The 21,166-nt window shown below is 44.5% G+C and overlaps 2 protein-coding genes across 4 annotated transcripts; one reads left to right on the top strand and one right to left on the bottom strand.

Moving 5' to 3' along the window:
* Window positions 1-79: 79 nt before the first annotated feature.
* Window positions 80-6,366, bottom strand: LOC124021444 (SH3 and cysteine-rich domain-containing protein 3-like). Its single transcript, XM_046336636.1, has 13 exons — window positions 6,134-6,366; window positions 5,590-5,651; window positions 5,242-5,320; window positions 4,660-4,813; window positions 4,456-4,553; window positions 4,264-4,324; window positions 4,073-4,170; window positions 3,881-3,944; window positions 3,047-3,099; window positions 2,827-2,921; window positions 2,652-2,703; window positions 2,384-2,521; window positions 80-1,941 (listed from the first exon to the last, which is right to left on the bottom strand). Exons 2-13 carry the CDS (start codon window positions 5,604-5,606, stop codon window positions 1,843-1,845), a joined length of 1,008 nt encoding a protein of 335 aa, XP_046192592.1. The 5' UTR covers window positions 5,607-5,651; window positions 6,134-6,366; the 3' UTR covers window positions 80-1,842.
* Window positions 6,367-8,087: 1,721 nt separating this feature from the next.
* On the top strand, window positions 8,088-20,880 carry LOC124031745 (methyl-CpG-binding domain protein 6-like). 3 transcript variants are annotated; one of them, XM_046343364.1, is made up of 13 exons: window positions 8,088-8,179; window positions 9,151-9,344; window positions 10,054-10,193; window positions 10,418-10,520; window positions 10,631-10,799; window positions 11,385-13,550; window positions 13,722-14,665; window positions 14,780-14,897; window positions 15,320-15,465; window positions 15,567-16,228; window positions 16,373-16,425; window positions 18,057-18,123; window positions 18,246-20,880. In XM_046343364.1, the coding sequence occupies exons 3-10, from the start codon at window positions 10,078-10,080 to the stop codon at window positions 16,053-16,055; spliced, it is 4,251 nt and encodes a 1,416-aa protein (XP_046199320.1). In that variant the 5' UTR covers window positions 8,088-8,179; window positions 9,151-9,344; window positions 10,054-10,077; the 3' UTR covers window positions 16,056-16,228; window positions 16,373-16,425; window positions 18,057-18,123; window positions 18,246-20,880. The 3 variants fall into 3 exon arrangements, with proteins under 3 accessions (XP_046199320.1, XP_046199317.1, XP_046199319.1); XM_046343361.1 differs by having other exon boundaries at window positions 8,090-8,279; XM_046343363.1 differs by having other exon boundaries at window positions 8,090-8,306.
* The last annotated feature ends 286 nt before the right edge of the window (window positions 20,881-21,166 follow it).

Below are 21,166 nucleotides of genomic sequence, written 5' to 3'. Positions count from 1 at the left end.
TTATGGTCATATTGCAGCAGTGTGTAGGAAGGAGATTTGGAGATGTAAGAAGTGTGAAGGAGGGCATGGGACAAAGGAGCATGGATATCTGACATTTTATTAGATATAAGGAGTAGACATGCTCCATATACGCATTTCCTTAATTTCATATATGGAGCTAGGATATTCTCCATAGTTGGACAGTTTCTAAATTTTTTTGTAATGATAAAAAAATAGTGTTATACAATTAAGTGTAGGGTTAGTTGTTGGTGCAAATTTAGGTAGGTAGCGGCATGCAAAAACAACATGTGTGAACGACATGATGAAGTAGAAGAAGAGGAAGAAGAAGGGGATGAGGAAGAAGAAGAGGAAAGTCAAATGAAGGACTAAAATTAACGAGTCACTCAAAAAAAAAAGTTTCTCGAGTCAGAAAAAAAGAGTAGTTCAAACATAACGACATAAATAAATATAGTTTGCGAACTGCACATCACTAGTTGTCAACATCAGAGCCATGTATTTAGAACAAATATATGGCTCTGGTCCCCATCACTGGATCAAGATGAGTACCTGTTATGACTATTTTGTAGACAAAAGCTGAACTGATAAGGCCTACCTGTTTAGGTTAGGCATATGAGTCCTGAGTTATAGTAGACACACACATATCAGCGAATGCAAAATACTGCTACAAAAATAAAGTACATTATTTCTAATTGTGAATTGATTTCATGTTTACACAATGGTCAGTCATTCAAGTTTACGATGACGGTATCACAGAGTTATATAGGTTTTGAAAGGATGCATATCAAGAAAGACAATACATGGGATAAGCCTGCACTTGGCTGTTGGTATTTCAATAGAACATGAATAACAAATGGCTGTACTGTAATGTTACAATCTTGCATCAATGATAGGCCTGTAATGTTACAATCTTGCATCAATGATAGGCCTGTAATGTTACAATCTTGCATTAATGATAGGCCTGTAATGTTACAATCTTGCATTAATGATAGGCCTGTAATGTTACAATCTTGCATTAATAATAGGCCTGTAATGTTACAATCTTTCATCAATGATAGGTCTGTAATGTTACAATCTTGCATCAATGATAGGCCTGTAATGTTACAATCTTGCATCAATGATAGGCCTACGTTAGTCTGGCAAAAGCATGTGGGTCTGTGTGTCACCATTGGCTATTGCTCTATATAAATTCCTCAAATACACAGCACATTGTTTTGGCAATGATTATTAAAGACGGGCCCATGCAAAAAAATAACGACATGCACTTTAACAAGCTCCCTTTAACATGGACATCAAGGGGGAAATAAAGCTACTACAGTGACAGTAAGCAATAGCCTCCAAAATATAAATTTGTTAGAATGAATAACAAAAAAATATGTCGAAATCCTGGCTACTTACAGTAGTTACAGCCATTGCCTTTTGAACCTTGCTGAAGATCTAGTTTAAGGTTGTCCAGTTTTCATCACATTAAAATGACACAAACATGTTAACGTTTTAAATTCCCACCACACACATGTACCGGTCTGACCTAACACATTTCTCCATCCAGCTCGGATTGCATGGCCAGCTGACCCAGTTCAACAGGCTGGGGAGGCTGCAGTATTGGGTTACACTCAATAACCTTGCCCCCTCTGAGCCTTTACAGCCCTCAAACAGCTTACAGACTCACCAGATCAGACCTAGGCCCCTACAGGTGGAAAATGATAGTGGTGCTAGATTGGTAGTATAAAAATGCTGTTCCTGGTCACGTGTGTTCACTGGAACAGGGTTTGATGAATTGTGTGATTATGGTCCTGGTGACGGTGTGACCCAAGTCCTATGGTTGTGGTTGTGATCCGGTAAGATTCAGATCTCCTGGAGCAGGTCGGCGGGGAAGAAGCCCAGCTTGCGGCCGGTGCTGACCTTCAGGTAGCCATTCACCTCCTCTCCCTTCTTCACCACGATCTGCAACACAATACAAAGAGGGTGGAGGAAGGTGCTGTGGCTCCACAGAGGTACTGTAATCATTGCAGATGACCAGGCAAATGCACGCACACACACACACACACGCACGCACGCACGCACGCACGCACGCACGCACGCACGCACGCACACACACACACACACACACACACACACACACACACACACACACACACACACACACACACACACACACACACACACACACACACACACACACAGTAGTGTCATTACAGTCACTGTCCACATGCACACCTCCATCCATACTGTTCATGATCATAAAGCTGAAATCAGTTTCCTGTACAAAGAAAAACTCAACACATTATTTTCCTAGAAACATAAAGTACACCTAAATTACAGTACTTTCAAGGATGTGATAGTATTTGACTCAGGTCTGACAAACAGCGACCCATCTGTTTCTTACCTGGTCTTTTTTCAGAGTGATCTGTCCCATCTCTCTGTTTCCCACGACGGACCGTGTCACCTTGAACACCCTCTCCCCAGTTTTTATTCTAATGATGTAATTGGTGGGGAGGTAACCTGTCTTCTCACCAATCTTCCCCTGAGAATAGAAAATAGGCCTTATTTACAATGTCGACAATAAATGAGAAAGCACAGCCAATGAGCTGGTAGAGACATGGCTAGTTTTGATCATTGTCAGCTTGCTTGATCATTTGGTCAGGAACCATTACCCTCCACCATTCTTCATTGGCGTCATCGATTATAGTGATTCGATCACCAGGACTGAAAGACACACAAAGGTTTGTAATATTTGTATAAAATTGGATTTAAAAACGTTCACCAGACTGAAATATTGGACATAAAACGTCATTCATACAATATAAGGAAATGCTTTAGGAAACTCACTGGAAGTCAAGGTCGTCTTTCTCAATGGCCTTGAAGCGGTACAGAGCCAGGTAGTAATGGGACTGATTTCCCATGTTTCCCATCTCCTTCTTTTTCTGTAGCATACATAGACCGATGTTTGTCTACTGGTATTGACATACCAGACAGGGTGTTATTGTTGATGGGACGTGGTTAGTGTATACATGACGTCAGGGCTTGCCAGGCGGTTAAAGCCCCTTACCTTGTCATCTGCTTTGTCAGCCTTGTCTCCCTTCTTATCCCCCTCGGGCTTTCCTACAAACACATCACACACATGGTCTTTGTAGAATTTCAATACAACAATGGTGAACTCCTCAACGTTTAGACCCAGTATTACAAGTATGTTATGTAGCTCCTTGACATTCAGTGTAAGAATTTGGGGGATTTATTCTGTACTGTATGCCATTCTGTTTTGTCTGAGAAAAGGTTGACATACATACACAAAGACAGGTGAATTCAGGTGAAAGTTATGATCCCTTATTGATGTCACTTGTTAAATCTACTTCAACCAGTGTAGATGAAGGGGAGGAGACCGGTTAAAGAAGGAGTTATAAGCCTTGAGACAATTGAGACATGGATTGTGTAGGTGTGCCATTCAGAGGGTGAATGGGCAAGACAAAAGATTTAAGTGCCTTTGAACAGGGTATGGTAGAAGGTGCCTGGCGCATCGGTTTGTGTCAAGACTTCAACACTGCTAGATTATTTTTACGCTCAACAGTTTCCCGTGTGTATCAAGAATGGTCCACCACCCAAAGGACATCCATCCCACTTTACACAACTGTGCAACTCAATATTCTTAATTTTTAATTTTTATTGAACCTTTATTTAATGCTGCTTAACAACCGCTCAGTTAGTTTACCGTTCCCTTTGATGGGCTCCAATATCAAATCACATGGCACAATTTGTTTACGTAAAACTATGTGGTTATAAATAAATACACCATATTTTTGTACAGTTGATGCAGTGGAACCATAGATGGCACCAACTTGAATTATCACATGCGTCAATATGGACATCCTTCATCCTCTTTCAATACCTTCTGCCTGCTCGTCTTCTTTGGGTTGTTGTGATTCCTCTTCCTCCATCATCATCATCATCATCTTGGAGGGTGAAAAATATGGTTGACATACAATTTATATTCCCTATGCAAATGTCTGTCAGTTAATGATACCGTTATTGTGACTTATCGTCATTCATTTCCCTTTTGGCTAATGTGTGCCACACTCACGTTCTTCTTGTCTTCAGACCCCTTCTTGCGCTCCTTGTTTGCCATGACAACCCCAACCCGCAGAGTGTCAAACACAGGGTCGTTACGGTTGGAGTGGGCTGGACAGGAGAACGCAGCAGAGGGAACACACAGTTCAAAATATGTTGAACACAAGTTGAACCCTTAGCTTGTCGAGATGTCTAGTGTCTTACCTGCATCTGTCTGGTCACTACTGTATAGAGGGGAACTGTATGCTCGTCTGAAACCTGGGGGCTACAGGAGAGACCGCAATATGAATACGCAGAGGAATTGATGTGTTTCCGGCAACCACATGCAACATGAACTTGATCGTGATCTGACTTTATACCGATCGTGACCTAAATTCTGAATAGAAAACGTCTTACAATTTTGCCAAAGCACTTCTGATACTCAACATAGGACTGGCACGAGTGGTGGATGTTGGTCTTGCAGTTTTTGCACGTTAGAGCAAACTTGTTGTTGACTGAAAGGTTGAAAATATGTACAGTAAAGAAGCTAGCCAGTATGATTCAGCTTTACAGATAATATGAATAAATACAAGAGCGACTCCTGGTCCATTTTAAACTTACGGACGATCATACGAGCACAGACGTCACAGAACTTGGGCGTCTTGCAGTAGTGGTCCTTGAACTTGTGTGGTTTGTCATTCACCAATATAACAACGGGCTCAGGCTCGGGCTCCTTCTCCTCTACTTCCACCTCCTCCTCATAAACGAAGTATACCTGCAGAGAGAGTGGCTACGTCTCAATACTATTAGTGGTAGACAGCTTTCCTTCCTTCTCCCTAGTGACCACTGTTTGGAGAGGTAAAAATCAGTCTAGTCAAAATAATGCTTTCCTGTCATTGACAAGTCCACACGGTCGTTCTCTATAACGTGCAAAGGTTGTTTTTTTAATCAGTTAAGTAAATCAGTAAAGTAAAAGTAGCTTTTCATTTAACAATCATTGTAAATATGATTTGACTTCGGGCGAGTATGTGGTCAATGACAAAAAGCTCTAGGTTTAGCCCATAGTGTCATCTAACTACAGAATAGAAATAGGGAACAGGGAAGCCTCACATATATTACACTAATGAGCGTCCTAGCTGGCTGTAATTTAAATCTGTTTGGGGGATGGTGTTGCCAACGGTGGCAGATTGATGTGCCACTCACAGTATTGTCTTCCTCTTTTACAATATTGTCAGGGGTTGTGGGGTTGTCGTGGATATCCACCGAATGTTTATCTTCCAGTCTAACACCGACAAACAAACAGAGAACATTAAGCAACATCGAGCAGCAAGGACACCTGAAATGTATTTGAGAGTGAACATTGCAGAAGAATTGTTATGGTGGCTGAGCATTTGAATTTGACCAAGTTTAACATGATTATTGCAATGAAAAATATAATTCCTAAAGCTTTCCCATATTGTGTTCATTAGAACCAGGGGTAACTGTTTAAAAGGACTATCCACATGCTGTACATAGAGTGTATTGAGTTCAGCAACATGAGGGTAGACTCACTGGTCATATTGGGCCATGGTGTGATGTGTGAGCTCTCACGCTCGTCCTGCAGTGCTACGCACCTGAGACATGAGACAGTTTAGGGAACAGAAACACTGGCTTTCAATATCACCTTAAATCTGAGAACCATTTGAATGGAACACTTGACTACTTTGGTCTAGTCTGTGGGAGTTTAAAAAAAAATATTTACAGAACAGCTAGGTATGGGCAGGATGATTTACCCACACACATAAGCAAGCACAAGCATACCCCCCCCCTAAAATACGCTCATCCACTCTACTATTTTGGGGAAGGGTAACTCAATCTCATCATAGCTAAATTTGGGCATGAGCTGAGAAGTTCTGGGGAAAAGTACAACGATATAAGACCAGAAGTCTTCGTGAATATTTGACATTTCAGTCCCTTCTCAATGAAAACTTAAACAACTTGCTATCTAACTAATAGCTGCCCGAAAAATTAAATATATGATGTCGAGTTAGAAAAGAACTGAACAGACCACACGCTAAAAACAGAGGAATGCAATATAGTTGAAATTGAGACATACTTGGTCCCACTGGTTGCTAGTCCAGTCAATGAAGAAATTGAATCTGGTATGTGGATGAATGGCAAAGGCTTTCTTCACCAGTTTGGATTCAGAGATGTTCCTTTCGTGTGTGATGAGCAACCTGTCACACCGGAGACCTCCGAAACACTTCTAACTCTTGATTGGTACTTCCCTTTTGAGCTATTCTTTATGCATGTCATTTCCTAGCAGTGATCCAATGGTTAGTGGTTAGAGCAGAGGGGTGAGTGAGTAAGGGACTGTGAGGGCAGGTGTCATTGTGAGTGAGTGAGACAGCTGGGTAACTTTCAGGGCACCGATGACGAGGGGAAATCAGACCCCGCTCACAACCTGAGAGGGCAGGCCAAGACACACACAGCCTACTGTTGGCTTACTGTACAAACTGCAGGCATCATCAGAATTTCTGTAGTTTCTCGCATTTTCAATACACTGTGAACACTACATTATACTATTCCATATAAAACCTTAAACAGTTAAAGTCCTTATTGAATAGGAAAGAAATTCTAAAACAGAAAGAAAAATGTGTGGTTTTTATATTAAGAGGATCAAAATAATAGAATTTGAAAATGTATTCATATTGTGGATATTGTGATATGGGAGTAGTCAGAGGTAGCTAATCCATAGATGAAAACAAGAGATTTTACAAAGGCCTATTTTTGGCCCCAGCACTGTTGAACAACAAACTGGCTCGTTTATTGTATTTTTTGCGTCGGCTACCACAGAGATTGCGCGAGGCAAGAGGTTTTACTCCGCTCAAAATCTGTCCATGAAAATAAGGGGATTTATTATATGGTGGTCAACGAGTGTCGAATTTGGTCCACAAAAAAATGAATTTCTAATTTGCTACGTGTGGCTAATTTGATCAAATAAACGTTTCGTAATGTTTAGGTTGTTACAATGCACCAATATAAGTGGACGCACGTGGCATTTCGACATACTTTGAAAAAACGACCTAATATTGAGTTGTGTTTATTGTCATATAGATAGATAGAGGACTCATCATGCATCTAACCTGTTTGAGCATGGACATTGCCACTGAGGGCTTCCACCATTTTAAAGTAGTCAACTGGGTGGGGATTCCTATGAGTTTGGAGCAATCAGTCAATGAGGAAGAAGAAACTGTACTTTAAATGGAGATGGCATTGGCACTGCCCGTGCTGTCACAGACGCTATAATAGCACAGATACAAAGATGAGTCCTCTATTTCAGTGGTTCCCAAACTGTGGGTCGGGACTCACTTGTGGGTTGCGGCAGGGGTCCAGGTGGGTCATGGAATTACATTTTTGGTAATAAAAAAACAAACATTTTAGGGATGGAAAAAAAACGCTTTCAGGGTAAACGTCAACAACTAAAACCGAATAGAAATAGCCTAGAATCTTTAAATACTTACAATCATCAAAACAAAAACGAGACAATCAGGCCCCTAATTGACTTTGTTATCATAAGAACATAGCATTAGCCATATGGAAAAATGTATTGCAGAAAAATGTGCTATAAAACGGAAACATTTTATTTCAGCTCCATTACAAAATGTGTAGATTTGCAGGAAATTAGCTTTAAAACTGTAACATTTTCTCTCTGCTGCCAAGGTTGTATTTTTTACTTATTGTATGGTCTGTGTATGTTTTTTCACCGCCTAACCCATATGGTTGGTCAGGACTCAAAAGACACCTCAATTGGTGAGACACGAAGCAATAAAGTTTGGCAAACCCCGGCTCTATCTATCTCCATGGCTTGTTGTTGACACGTGTATCTCGCCATCTCATTGGCTGGAATGGTTCCACCAGATGTCGCTTCCTCGCGCCTGCCTTCCATCTTTGAGGACATGTATTTCCATTGTTAGAGCGATCACTTAACTATCTTGTCAACATAGTACACACTCTTTGACTACCACTACAAAGGTCCAATTGCATTGTGGGTACAACAGTCTCTCGCATCCCAAGTGCGCATGCTCCTTAGAAAACTCCATTCTTTTTTTGCACGGAATCTGCAAGAAAAAAATTGAAACCGTGAAATAGGGATTAAAAGGTGCATCAGCTACGCTATTTTTTTGCTCAACCTACACCGACCTGATCGAGCAGTGTCTGGAGATAATAACTGAATAATTTGGCGACACGATCGGACATCGGTGGGTCTTGGGACACTACAGAATCAAGTAAATGTCTGTCAATGCTAGCGAGCTAGCTTCGCCCCAAGATCATAGGCGCAGTAAAATGAAGCATTATTGCCCTTTGTTTTTAACCCGATGGGCAGATGTAGCGATCTAATAGACCGGCGGAGATTTGATTGGTGGCGAAAAGACTGCACTGAAAGATTGATCATCGTATTGGCTGTCTAGATAAGGTTAACATCCAAAATAGTTTAGCATTACCAAGCCAGCTAACTATGTGTTCTCCCGCGAGCTTACAGGAGAAGACTCCAAAAACTTCGAGAGCTTGTTTTAGAACAGAACGGTTGAATGCAATTCGCTCAATTCTTCGTTATCTAGCTAGCATGCATGACTAGTTATAAACAACCCCCCCCCCCCCAAGTTCTCATGATTAAAATGCTGTTATTTCGCACTGTGTCCATCAACCTGTCACGAAACATCAGACTGCAACATTGGTTCGTTTACGTTAGTTGGCTAGCTAGTTGGGATAAAGCTAGCCCGAGGTTGGATATAGGACCTTCCTCGTCGTGCATGTGATTTCGCTACTTTGCGTGTCGCTTTCTCTTGTAATATATTAGATAAGTAGAGTGTGCATTTACCTATTCTATTATCAGGTTACAAATGCTGGGTTTCCCTTCTCATTTCAACATCCAACTAGCTAGCTATTTGATACTACGCTACTGACTCAATTGAAATACAACTAGGCATGTCCAAATATGCATTCCCTTCGATGTCTGTGTGGGTTATTGTAGCGATCAGAATTGAGAGATCCCTTTTGTTCAACATTGCATGTGTTTATTTAAAGGCTAACTAACTAGGTACATCTTTATCTTCAATTGCATATATACAGTGGCCCGAGTGTGAGCTGCAGCGTTTTTTGGAGGGGCTGACTTCTGAAGTAGGGCTAGAAGACTTCGTTCTTGGAGAGTTCTGCAAGGTGTTCGGAAGGAGGTTGGCAGAGTCTGTTCTCCTCCGCTGACACCATGGCCTTCAAACGGTGGATACCATAGCCAATACTATCTTGGGCTTTTCAAAGATGACAAGGTAAAACGACATGATATCCTTCCTCACTCATCAGCCATGCTCTGTTTGACTTTATATTGGTTTCTATGAGTTGGAACTCTGGTTGTGTTTTTGGTGGGGAAATATTGAAATCCAAAATCTCAGTACTGTTGTCGTAATAGTTGTTCATTAAAGCTCTCATGCATTCATACTAGGGCTGGGACAATACCAGTATTGTGATACTCGTTAGTATCGTGACCAGGAAACAAAACACGAAGAGGGTTTCACATCTTAAGGAAAAAGCTGTCATTTAAAAAAAAATTCACCTTTATTTAACCAGGTAGGATAGTTGAGAACAAGTTCTCATTTACGACTGCGACCTGGCCAAGATAAAGCAAAGCATTGCGACACAAAGAACAACACAGAGTTACACATGGAATAAACAGGCGTACAGTCAACAGCACAATAGAGAAAGAAAAAAAGAAAGTCTATATACAGGGTGTGCAAATGGCGTTAGGCAATAAATAGGTAATGTTGGAAACAAATATTATGTTGTCCAAAATCCAGTCACTTTTATTTATTTTCCAATCTAAAGCACACAATATGTTACGTACTACAGGTTTTTATAAACTACTAAAGAGTTTGATCTGCTTCATGTTTCCATTTTTCCCATGGACGAAATATTGCCATTCTGGGATCGTCCACAGCCCTGATTCATACTACATTTGTTCCCGCCACTTCTATCCCAAAGGTGCTGCAAGGCGGTTTTGACAAAATGATGGGAGGCAGTGAGAGTGGCAGTGGAGACACGGATGGAGTTCACACTGTGGCAATACAAGTCCCCATTGGCTGGCAGAGGAGAGTGGAGGACGGGCTTGTGGTGTATGTCAGGTAAGCGAGTCCAGTAACGGGCATAGTGCTTGTGTTCTGAACATTTAATCTATTCTTATGTGTCTTATACGATGTTATTCCATATTATATATTCAGACTAGTCTGGGTGTGTGTTGTCTTCATTTCCCAAAAGCTGGGCTAGAGCAGGGAATTGTCAAATATATTTGATTTCCCTTCTCTTTTATTTAAAAACGAATCTCCTGCATCCGTGTCCATTCCAACAGTCCAAGTGGCACGTTCCTGTCTTCACTGGAGGAGGTTAAGTCTTATCTGTTGACCGACGGCACATGCAAGTGTGGTCTGGAATGTCCGCTGGTCATCCACAAGGTAAAGGAGACCTCACTTTTCCCTCTGCATCTCCCATCTGATTTCCGCTGTGTCACGCCTGATTTTGACCGCGGTTTGCTGAAGGTATGTTCCTTTATTGTCTCGGGCAGGTGTTTAACTTTAGCCTAGGGGTCAAAGTTCAGCAGCGCAGCCAGCTGGTGGGGAAGGCAGAGCAGGACATGACAAAGCTCTGTAACCATCGAAGGAAAGTGGTTGCCATGGCAGCGCTCTGTCGCAGTATGCAGGCTTCACAGCTGCCCTATGTTTCCTGTCACACAGGTAAATATGAAAGAAAAAAAATGAGGTCTAATATAACAGAAGTACTTGTCGGATATTGTACTGCTATTACCGGTTTTCATGGTGCCATTAAAAAATTGCTCTCAGAAATGTAACTAATCGTGTTGGTTAGTTCTGTGACAATTATGGGGTTTTGGGTAGTGATTAATTGTCATGCAAATGACCACTGTTATTGTCACAGTAGTTTTAGTTTGTAGTTTGTAACGTATAATTTTGCATCTTTGAAAATGTGCTACGACATACCTAATGATTACAACGCAGCTTTTGTGAAACCCGTCTTAAAAAACGAATGGTTTTGACCGCTTGGGACTTATTCAAAATAATCTTCTCCTCCCGACCATGCCATTCTGCCCGTAAAATGATTAGGCCTGCCAACTTTACCCTCTACACTTAAAAATGAATGGAGAAAAAAAGAAAGCTTTTTGGGAAACTATATTTACTTGAAAATAAAGTTGAATTGAGACCATTATGACAGTGTTTTTGTTTTGTTTCATGGTTATCGTCCGTTGTTGTCAACCATACGATTATTGTGCCAGCCCTTAATGTAGGTGTTTTGTTTGTTTGCAGAGGTCACCAGCGCCATTATGGAGAACCAAGATCCAAAGAGGATGAGAGTGGACAGGGAAGAAGAAGAACGTGGCACTTATCCCTCTAAACACCATCTAGTCCAATCCAGGCCCAACAATAATCTCAACCACAACCCTTGTGGCAGTCCTAAATATTCCCCCCAACTTGTGTATTCTTACAATGGTTCCTCACCCCTCTCACATGCTAGCACTAACTCTCATCACTCTCCTGAGATTCTGAAGAGACTGCCCCCTCTTCTCCATTTCCCTCCCACCACCTCTCAATTCTCCAGCTATGGGGCACCTCAGAGGTCCCCATGCACCCCCACGTCTCACAACTTCAGTCAGGGTCAGAGGACACCCCAGACTCCGGAAGCCCCCAGATCTCCTCATCTGGGGCCCCTTTCTCCCCTTCCTCCCTCCTCCCCTGGGACACTGGGAAGGGGAGGGCAGAGCCACCCACATGGTATCATCATTGGATCTCTCCTGTCCCCCTCATGTTCCCCCTCTCCCCGCCAGCGCTCACGCCACCCCTCCGCCTCTTCCTCGCTTTCTGAACAGGAGGTGGGAGGGGTGGTGCTGGGCGGCTACCCCCCCAGAAGGATATCCTCTTCTTCCCCACACTCTCCTCTACCCGGGGGGTCCCCTAACCTCCATTTCCCCAAATACAAGCTCGAGGACATCTTAGAGCAGTTTAGGAACTCAGGCAACGGTAGCACTAATAATCACATCCTTAACACAAACTCACTGAGCAACCAAAGCAATCCTCAGATCCTCTCTCTAGCTCTTGAAAAGGGTGAGAAGCCCACAAAGGCACCTGCTTCTGCCACCGGCTCAGGCATGGGGATCAGTGCTGGTCCTTCTGGGTTGCCTCTTGGACAGTTCTTGAACCACCAGAAGCAACCACACACAGCCTCGTTTCCTGCCAGTAGTCTCCTCTCGGCAGCAGCTAAGGCTCAGCTGGCCATCCAGATGGCCCACGACCACAGTTCCAATTCAGCCAGCGTCCTCAGCTCGGCCACCTCTCTGGAGGTCTCGAAAGAGTCCCGGCAGTCAAAGGTAACAAACAGCACTTTACACAACAACAGCCATCCCTCCATCACTAGGCCTCTCCCTACAGCCTCCCACCTGCTCCTCCACCCCTGCGCCACCCTCTCGCAGCCCCTAGCCTCGAGTCCCCTGCACCTCTCCCCTACAGACCGGACGTCCCACAGGAAGCGGCAGCGGCGTTCGCCCACGGTGCTCAGCATGCTGAAGGACTCCCAGGTGAGCGTTCTCAGAACCCCCGGTGACGTGCTCAACCTCTCCGCCTTGCACTCTCAACCCTCCTCTACCTCAGGCTCGTCCCACTCTGCCACGTCGGAGAACCACCTCCAGGGTCTGAGGCTCTCAGTCCGACACTCCTGCCCGCTCACAGGTCCTCAGAAGCAGCCTGACGGCGCCCTGGACTTCACTACAATCATGGCAGGTCAACCGGATCCCCCCACCCAGCCTCTCTCCGCTCTGCTTCACCTGCTCAGTATGCAGAACGCCCAAGCCGCCGGAGCCCAGCCCGGCTCTGGACACGGTACAGGAGGCACGAGGCAGAGCCCCAGGCAGTCTCCCTCTCCCTCCCATTTAAACATTAGACCATTCCCCATGCAGTCCCCCTCTCATCCCTGTACCATGCAGGGCCTGTCACAGCCCCTGTCTCCCACTCAGTCATTGTCCAGGCTTGGTAGTGCTAGTGCACAGTCTCCACATACGAAGGCCAGTCCCAAACAGAGACGGTCTCCCTCCACGGCCCTGTCCAACGCTCAGTCAGCACACCATCGCAGTAGCCCCTCGCCCACCCGACACACCCCTGATCGGCTACGGCAGGCCCAAAACCAACCCATGGATGCCGCCACCACCACCTTACAGTCTCCCATGTGCCAGACCTTGCCTGACGTCAGTGCATCAGTGGAGATTGAGAGCATATCAACACTAGGCCCTGGTCTCAGCCTGGGTCATCCTCCCAACAGCACCCCCACCTCCAACCATAGCGCCACCGTCACCAGCTGCAGCAGCACCACCTCCCCCAGACCCCTGGATCTTAGTAACCACGTGCTGGCCCTGCTGGCAGCCTCCTCCACCACGCCTCTGGAGGAAGGGGGCCTGGACACAACCACCGGCAACAACACTACAGGTGAGGTTGAGCCTTGAAATTCTGTCTGTAACTAGGCGAAGTCCACGGAATAGGAAAATTGATTCATTGTTCATTCGACTGTATTCGTGTTAGTTGTTGTTGAGCACTGTGCATTTTGAACAATCATCTCCCTCGCTCCTTTTCATCCGGGTTCTATTTTATCCTCTCTAGGGGTGCAAGAGCCTGAGAGTGTTGATCATCGTAGCTCGACAGTGAGCAAAACCCCAGGAGGTTGCAGCCCCGGCTCCTGCAACACCCCTTCCCTAGGGGACTCCCCCAGCTCCTTACCCTTGGCCGAAGCCTTCCCCTTCATGAGCCAGGAGCAGCTCCTCCAGCTCCTGTCTGCCACAGCCGGCCTGCCCTCCCTCTTGGATCCCACCATCCTGGGCTCCCTGCCCCTGGGCCTGTGGCTGGGCGGTCAGCAGTGTCACCTCCCCACCTCTAACACCTCACAGCAACACCATCAACTGCCTGATCATCATCATCATCAACAACAATCGGAACACCAACAACTACTGTTACAGCATGAACAACACCAAGAGCAACACCAGAAACAACAACAGACTGCCCATCTGAACCACAACTTTCCGTTTAGCCTGCTCCCCTCTCTAATGGGAGGTCAGGGAGAGCTGCCTCTCAATCTCCTGGGTCTGTTGAACCCACTTCTACCCCACTCTGCCACCCTTACCCCAGGCCAGGAGGGTGATCTGGGTATAGGGGAGAAACTGGGCCTCCAGGCTCTCCTTATGGCCTCACTGCTCCTTGGCCAACAGCAGGCTGCCATGTTGCCCCTGTCTGGGCTGGGCCAGCTGAGCCTGGACCTCCCCCTGCAGCAGCAGCACATCCCAGCCTTGTTGGAGGGTTTGTCTCTGGATAAAGGCTCTGGACTCCTGGACCTATCCTCCCTCCCCGGCCCTGGGCTCCTTGAGGCCCTCCAGGGCCTGCTGCCCCCAGCCGAGGGGCCCCTCCAGGCCCTGCAGTCGCTCCTGCTCCCCGCTCCTCTCCCTCCCCCGGGCTTCCTCTCCCTCAGCCCCACTCTGCTAAACGCTGCCCTGGGCTCTACTGACCTCCCGACCACCCCTCAGCTCCCCCTACCCCAACAACCCCCACCTCAGGTAGGCTCCCTCCCTTATCTTAGTGCTCGTACTCAGTAGTTTGCCCTTGTGAAAGAGTTGGCTCTATCTGTATTAGAGAGGTCAGTTTGACGTTTTGGTCCCGTCTCCATCCAGGTCTCCGCTTCAGGCCCTGATGGGGGGGTGGACACCCTCATCCCCCTGTCTGTCCAGGGGAAGGACAACCCTGTTCTCCACCAGTTACTGCCCACTCTCCTCAACCCAGGCCTACTAGGTTAGTCACAGCACCGTTAATTTCCACTGCTAGTAATATCAAGCGCTTTTGTTGCCTATTGATTCTGAAATAATTGGCTTTTAAAGTTCTGAACCCTCACCGGTTTGAATGGTGTCAGCAATATTCTTTATCTTGTGTTCTTTTGAACTTAACAGCATTCTTTTGGGGGTGTTTTAGAGTACTATATAGTTAGAGAACATTGAACAGAATAACTACATTTTGACAAAAATGCTAAAAGAACCTTATAGTCCCAAGCCCTCGCTATGCTGAATCATAGTTAGTATTGTCTATTACATTTAACTCTCCGAATAGTGTGTTATGCACAACTGTGGGGAACAGCTACAACAAAGCTATATCTTGTACATTACCCACATGTTGATCATTCAGAAACCATTTTGGTGATGAACCATGTGTCTTTGTAGGAGACCTGTCTGCTCTGACTAGCCTCCACAGTCTGCTGGGGCTAGGTGCAGGCCCTCTCCTCCTCCCCCCCGTACAGACCTCTGGCCTGGGCATGCCTCTACTCCAGGGCCCTGATGGGGCCATCAACCTCCTCAACAACATCCAGGTACTTGTTGTGTTCCGACTCCTGACACGAGCCTTGTCCTGTGATTTTTAAATATCAGTATTGGATGTTGATCACATCAGCCGTTCCTCTTCCTCCTTCAGCTCAATATGGCGCCGCCCTCCGAGGGAGAAAAGACAATCTCCTTACAGGAAAAAGACAGCCCCGCCCCTCAGGAGGATATTCCAGCCAATCGGCTTACCCCGGAGGCTGCGCCCAGCCCCTGTCCTGTCCGTACCCCCGTGTCCCAACGTGGTGAGGGCTCCGTGGGGAGTGTCCTGGACCCCTATGCCTCCTTCATGGACACCATCTACACCTCTTTCCTCCAGGTCAGTGCTAAAGAGCAAGAAGCAGCTCAGACTGGGGCCGACGTCCTCTGTGCCTTACCCCCCCTCCTACCCTGGGGAGCCCCCTGCCCCCACCGCCCCCCTGTCCCTGAGCCCTCGCCTGGCCTGCTCCCTGAGGAACCCGGAACTGTCCCGGCTCAACTTGGAGGCGGCCCACTCCCCGGCTCAGGGCACCCCCAAATCCAGCAACGACGGCTCGTCCACACCCCTGCAGAGCAAGCCAGGGGTCCCAGAGGGCCACACTAACCCCCCTCTGCCTCCCATCTACCTTGAGGAAGCCAAGACCGAGTCGTACAGCCAGGCTGTCACAGATAGGAATGGGGACAGACCCCAGGCAGGGGGGGTACCTGAGCCCCAGAGATGGGGGCAGCTGCCCTAAGGAGGAGACTGTGGGTCTGCAGCACATTGAGCAGGGCAGGGTGAGCCATAAGGATGTATTGTTTTTAACACTGCATGGTTCAAAATGCCATTCCTCCACAATATTGCATATTACATAACATGCAGAGAAAGATTTGAGATATCATTTGTGCCTTATTGATTTCAGTGGCCTTTTTCCCTTTCAGAACCTAACTGCCCAAACGGCGGGAGCCAGGAGGGGCAGGAAGAGAAAACAAACGTGAGCTCAAAAACAGGTTTTTATACATTTCTGCAAATGTATTCAAAATTTATTTAACACCTTATTTACGTAAGTATTCAGACCCTTTGCTATGAGACTCGAAATTGAGCTGATGATCATCTTTGAGATGTTTCTACAGCTTGAATGGAGTCCACCTGTGGTAAATTCAATTGATTGGATAGGATTTGGCAGAGAGGCCAGATGGAAGCCACTCCTCAGTAAAAGGCACATGACAGCCCTCTTGGAGTTTGCCAAAAGCCACCTAAAGGACTCTCAGACCATTAGAAACCAGATTCTCTGGTCTGATGAAAACAAGATCGAACTCTTCGGCCTGAATGCCAAGCATCACGTCTGGAGGAAACCTGGCACCATCCCTACAGTGAAACATGGTGGTGGCAGCATCATGATGTGGGGATGTTTTTCAGCGGCAGGGACTGGGAGACTAGTCAGGATCGAGGGAAAGATAGAATGGAACTAAGTACAGAGAGATTCTTGATGAAAACCTGCTCCAGAGTGCTCAGGACCTCAGACTGGGGCGAAGGTTCACCTTCCAATAGGACAACGACCCTAAGCACACAGTCAAGACAATGTAGGAGTGGCTTTGGGACAAGTCTCTGAATGTCCTTGAGTGTTCCAGCCAGAGCCTGGACTTGAACCTAATCAAACATCTCTGGAGAGACCTGAAAATAGCTGTGCAGCGACGCACCCCATCGAACCTGACAGAGCTTGAGAGGATTTGCAAGGAAGAATGGGAGAAACTCCCCAAATGCAGTTGTGCCAAACTTGTAGCGTCATACCCAAGAAGACTCAAGGCTGTAATTGCTGGCAAAGCTGCTTCAACAAAGTACTGAGTAAAGGGTCTGAATATTAAATATAAAAAAATAAATGTGATTATTTCAGTTTATTATTTGTAATACATTTTCAAAAAAATTCTAAAGATTTCAAAACTGTTTTTGCTTTGTCATTTTGGGTTATTGTGTGTGTATTTTGATGGGGGGAAAAACAATTTAATCCATTTTAGAAAAACGCTGTAATGTAACAAAATGTGGATCAAGTCAAGGGGTCTGAATACTTTCCGTATGCACTATATGTGTGTTCGACACCTTGTAGAGCAGAGCATCGATGAATTGAGGCTGTTCTGAGGGCCAAAGGGAGTGCAACTCAATATTAGGAAGTTGCATGGACTCTACAAGGTGTCGAAAGCGTTTCACAGGGATGCTGGCCCATGTTGACTACAATGCTTCCCACAGTTGTCAAGTTGACTGTGTGTTCTTTGTGTGGTGGGCTATTCTTTATACACGCGGGAAACGGCAGCGCTGCAGCTCTTGACACAAACCGCTGCGCCTGGCACCTTGTTCAGAGGCACCGAAATCTTTTGTCTTGCCCATGCACCCTCTGAATGGCACACCGTACACAATCAACGTCTCGATTGTCTCGAGGCTTAAAAATCCTTCTTTAACCCTGTCTCCTCCCCTTCTTCTATGTGGATTTAACAGGTGACATCAAGGGATCGTACTGTAGCTTTCACCTTGTCAATGCATGTCATGGAAAGAGCAGGTGTCCTTAATGCTTTGTACACTCAGTGTGTGTGTTTGTATATATAGTGATATTCATTTCTTTGTGTGTCTTAGGCTACAGAATGTGCTGGAGGATTTCCGAGATCTGGATGCTCCAGCCCTAGAGGAACCTAAACCCACGGTAAAAGCACCAGACCTTCCCGCAACTCTCATTTGAACATAATTGGACCTATTATATCAGCTCAGTTGCCACGGCCTGTTTTCTGACAGCAGTTCTGATGCTGACGTGTGTCTGTGTTGTAGGTGGTGCTGCTGAAGCCTGAGAGGTCGGTCCGGGGCAGGAGGCGGCGGGGGGCCAGGTCCCAGAGACAGTGACTGTTTCCCCTTCACCGCCAACCTCACCCACTACCACTGCTTTATATAATCCTGGCTCCCCCACTGTTTTTCAACTGCACTACTATATCATCATGCCAACCTCTTACCTTTGAACAGGAGTGATCTAGATAAAAAAAATAAACATAATTCTGTGGATGATTTCACTTAGGAGAAGACCCGTCTTAAGTCTGTGTGGTTGCTTGGCGTTATTGATTGAGATCCGTTATGATGTAAGTGTTAGCATTGTCTACAAAAAAAAAACCTGTACTGTTTCTCAGTGCGTTTACTGTGAGTCAGGATAAGAGTATCTACTTGAATGACCTACGTTTGCTCTCTGTTTGAGATTGTATGATATGTGTGGTTTGTGTATGTTCCAAGAGTGTTTTCGAGATGCTAGACGTTATCCCTGACCACAGATCTAGGATCAGATAACCCAAATCCTTATGAGGATACAAAATATATCTAATCCTGGACCTGAGTTGTGGGGCAACTTATACCAACCACTAGAGATGCTTGCTGTTGCTGAGCTCTTTCACTGTGGTAGTCATACAGTATGTGTACCAAGAGAGAGAGAGAGAGAGACCATGCATCTGTGACAGACAGTCTCAGGCTTCTCTGCAGACAGACACACTACTACCCAACACATAGCCTTGATGTGGAAACCATGCAATGGCAAAAGTAATAATTCCCAATCAGGGGGTGTATCACAAAGCAGAATCAATGAGTTGGCCAGCAAACTCTCCAGCCTAAATATTCTGAAGTCATATTTTCAAGTTCATAAAGATAATGTGAAATGGGCATGACTTGACACTACTAACAACCCACATTCAAGATAAGCTTTCACGGTAGGACACTTTTTTTCTCTCTCCAGTTTTCTAAAAATGACACCCAAATCTATCTGCATGTAGCTCATGCCCTGAAACAAGGATATGCATATTATTGATACCATTTTAAAGGGAACACTTTTGTGGAAATGTGAAAGTACTGTAGGATAATATAGCACATTAGATCTGGTAAAAGATAATACAGAGGAGGGAAAAAAACATGTTTATTTTTTACTTTTATTTTTGTCTTTGAAATGCAAGAGAAAGGCCAATAAATGACTTAGGAATCTAGGAGCAATTTAGATTTTGCCCACTAGATGACAGCAGTGTATGTGCAATGTTTTATACTGATTCAATGAACTATTGTGTTTCTGTTCAAAATGTTGTATCAAGACTGCCCAAATGTGCCTAATTGGTTTATTAATACATTTTCAAATTCATAACTGTGCACTCTCCTCAAACAATAGCATGGTATTATTTCACTGTAATAGCTACTTTAAATAGTACAGTGCAGTTAAATTAACACGAATGTAATCTTTCTGGCCCTATCAGATATGTCTATGTCGTGGGAAATGTTCTTGTTACTTACAACCTCATGCTAATCACATTAGCCTACGTTAGCTCAACCGTCCCGCAGGGGGACACCGATCCTGTAGAGGTTTTAAATGTACCAGCTCGATCTGGTGGTCATGTTTTGTGATACACTCCAACATATTCTCTGTGATATTTAGCAAACAATGTACATTTCAATTATTTCCTTTGACGGGAATGGCTGAAGAAATAGTGTGTTGAGATATACATTCAAGTCAACAATTATTGGCACCCTTGGTAAAGATTGAACAAAAATTACAACAACAAAAAATCCTAATACTGAGCTATTGTATGCTCCAAAATGTTTAAAAATGATATTTTATACAATTGGAAACAGAGATTTTGTTTAGTAAGAAATGTTTTTTTTTCTCATAGATAGGGGTCAAACTTATTGGCACCTCTGAATTCAATTCCTTTAACTCACCTTGTGAGGATAATGGCACTGAGCCTTTAAATGTTTTATCTTTTTTATGTGATTGGAGAACACATTGGTTTAGACCATTCCTCCATACATTATCTTACCAGATCTTTGATACCCTTTTGTCTGTTCTCATGGCCTACCCTCTTCAATTCTAACCACAGATTTTCAACGGGATTCCAGTCCAGAAACTGAGATGGCCATTACAATATGTTGTGACATTTGTTAAACAAAATCTCTTTCTCTCAAAAATGTGTATTAGTATAAAATAAATATAATTTGCCATGTTTTTTTAGCATACAATATCGCTCAGTAGTTGTATTTATTTTCTACATAATTTTTTGCCCATCTTGTGTGGGTTTGTAACGCAATGTATTTTTGGTGGGATAGAGTTATACTTTCTTTGTCCTTCAAATGGCTTTGCTCTGTACACTATCTGCCAGCCCAATAATACTGGCATCTCTTACTGTATTTAAATAAAATGAAAAGAAGCAGATTATGCAATTTCTACACTTGGAGATTTGTAAATATGTACAGCTAATGTGTTTTATTTTGATTTTATATTGTTAGAGACAACAATGAATTGTGAATTTTGGGGGGAATTGTAATTAAGTATTTTCTCATACCCTTGCTTTCAATACTTATGTTTAAAGATTGAATTGTGGACTGTAGCTTTCTTTTTATATGGGAGTCTTTTTTTATTTAATATTAAACTATTTACAGAAAATGAGCCTTGTTTTGTGTTGGTATTTGCAACTAATAGTAGGCTTCATCTACTGAATTGTATCTAGCAAACCTCTTATTTGCAAATTCATGCTTGAGACAGTGGAAAAAGCCCAGGAGCCCAAACTCGGCTTTTGATCAATAATTCCAATTGCTTCCCATCGGTGATGTGATGAGCTTACATTCCAGTAAGACTTCATGGGGGATAGAAAATAAATTAAGGCGATTTTAGGGCTTACATTTCATTCATGCCTGCAAGTGGGAGTAAACACGTTAACGGCAATGAAATTGTG

The sequence above is a fragment of the Oncorhynchus gorbuscha genome, linkage group LG03, assembly GCF_021184085.1.
Source record: "Oncorhynchus gorbuscha isolate QuinsamMale2020 ecotype Even-year linkage group LG03, OgorEven_v1.0, whole genome shotgun sequence".
Lineage (NCBI taxonomy): Eukaryota > Metazoa > Chordata > Actinopteri > Salmoniformes > Salmonidae > Oncorhynchus > Oncorhynchus gorbuscha.
This window is presented reverse-complemented; position numbering and strand designations above follow the sequence as displayed.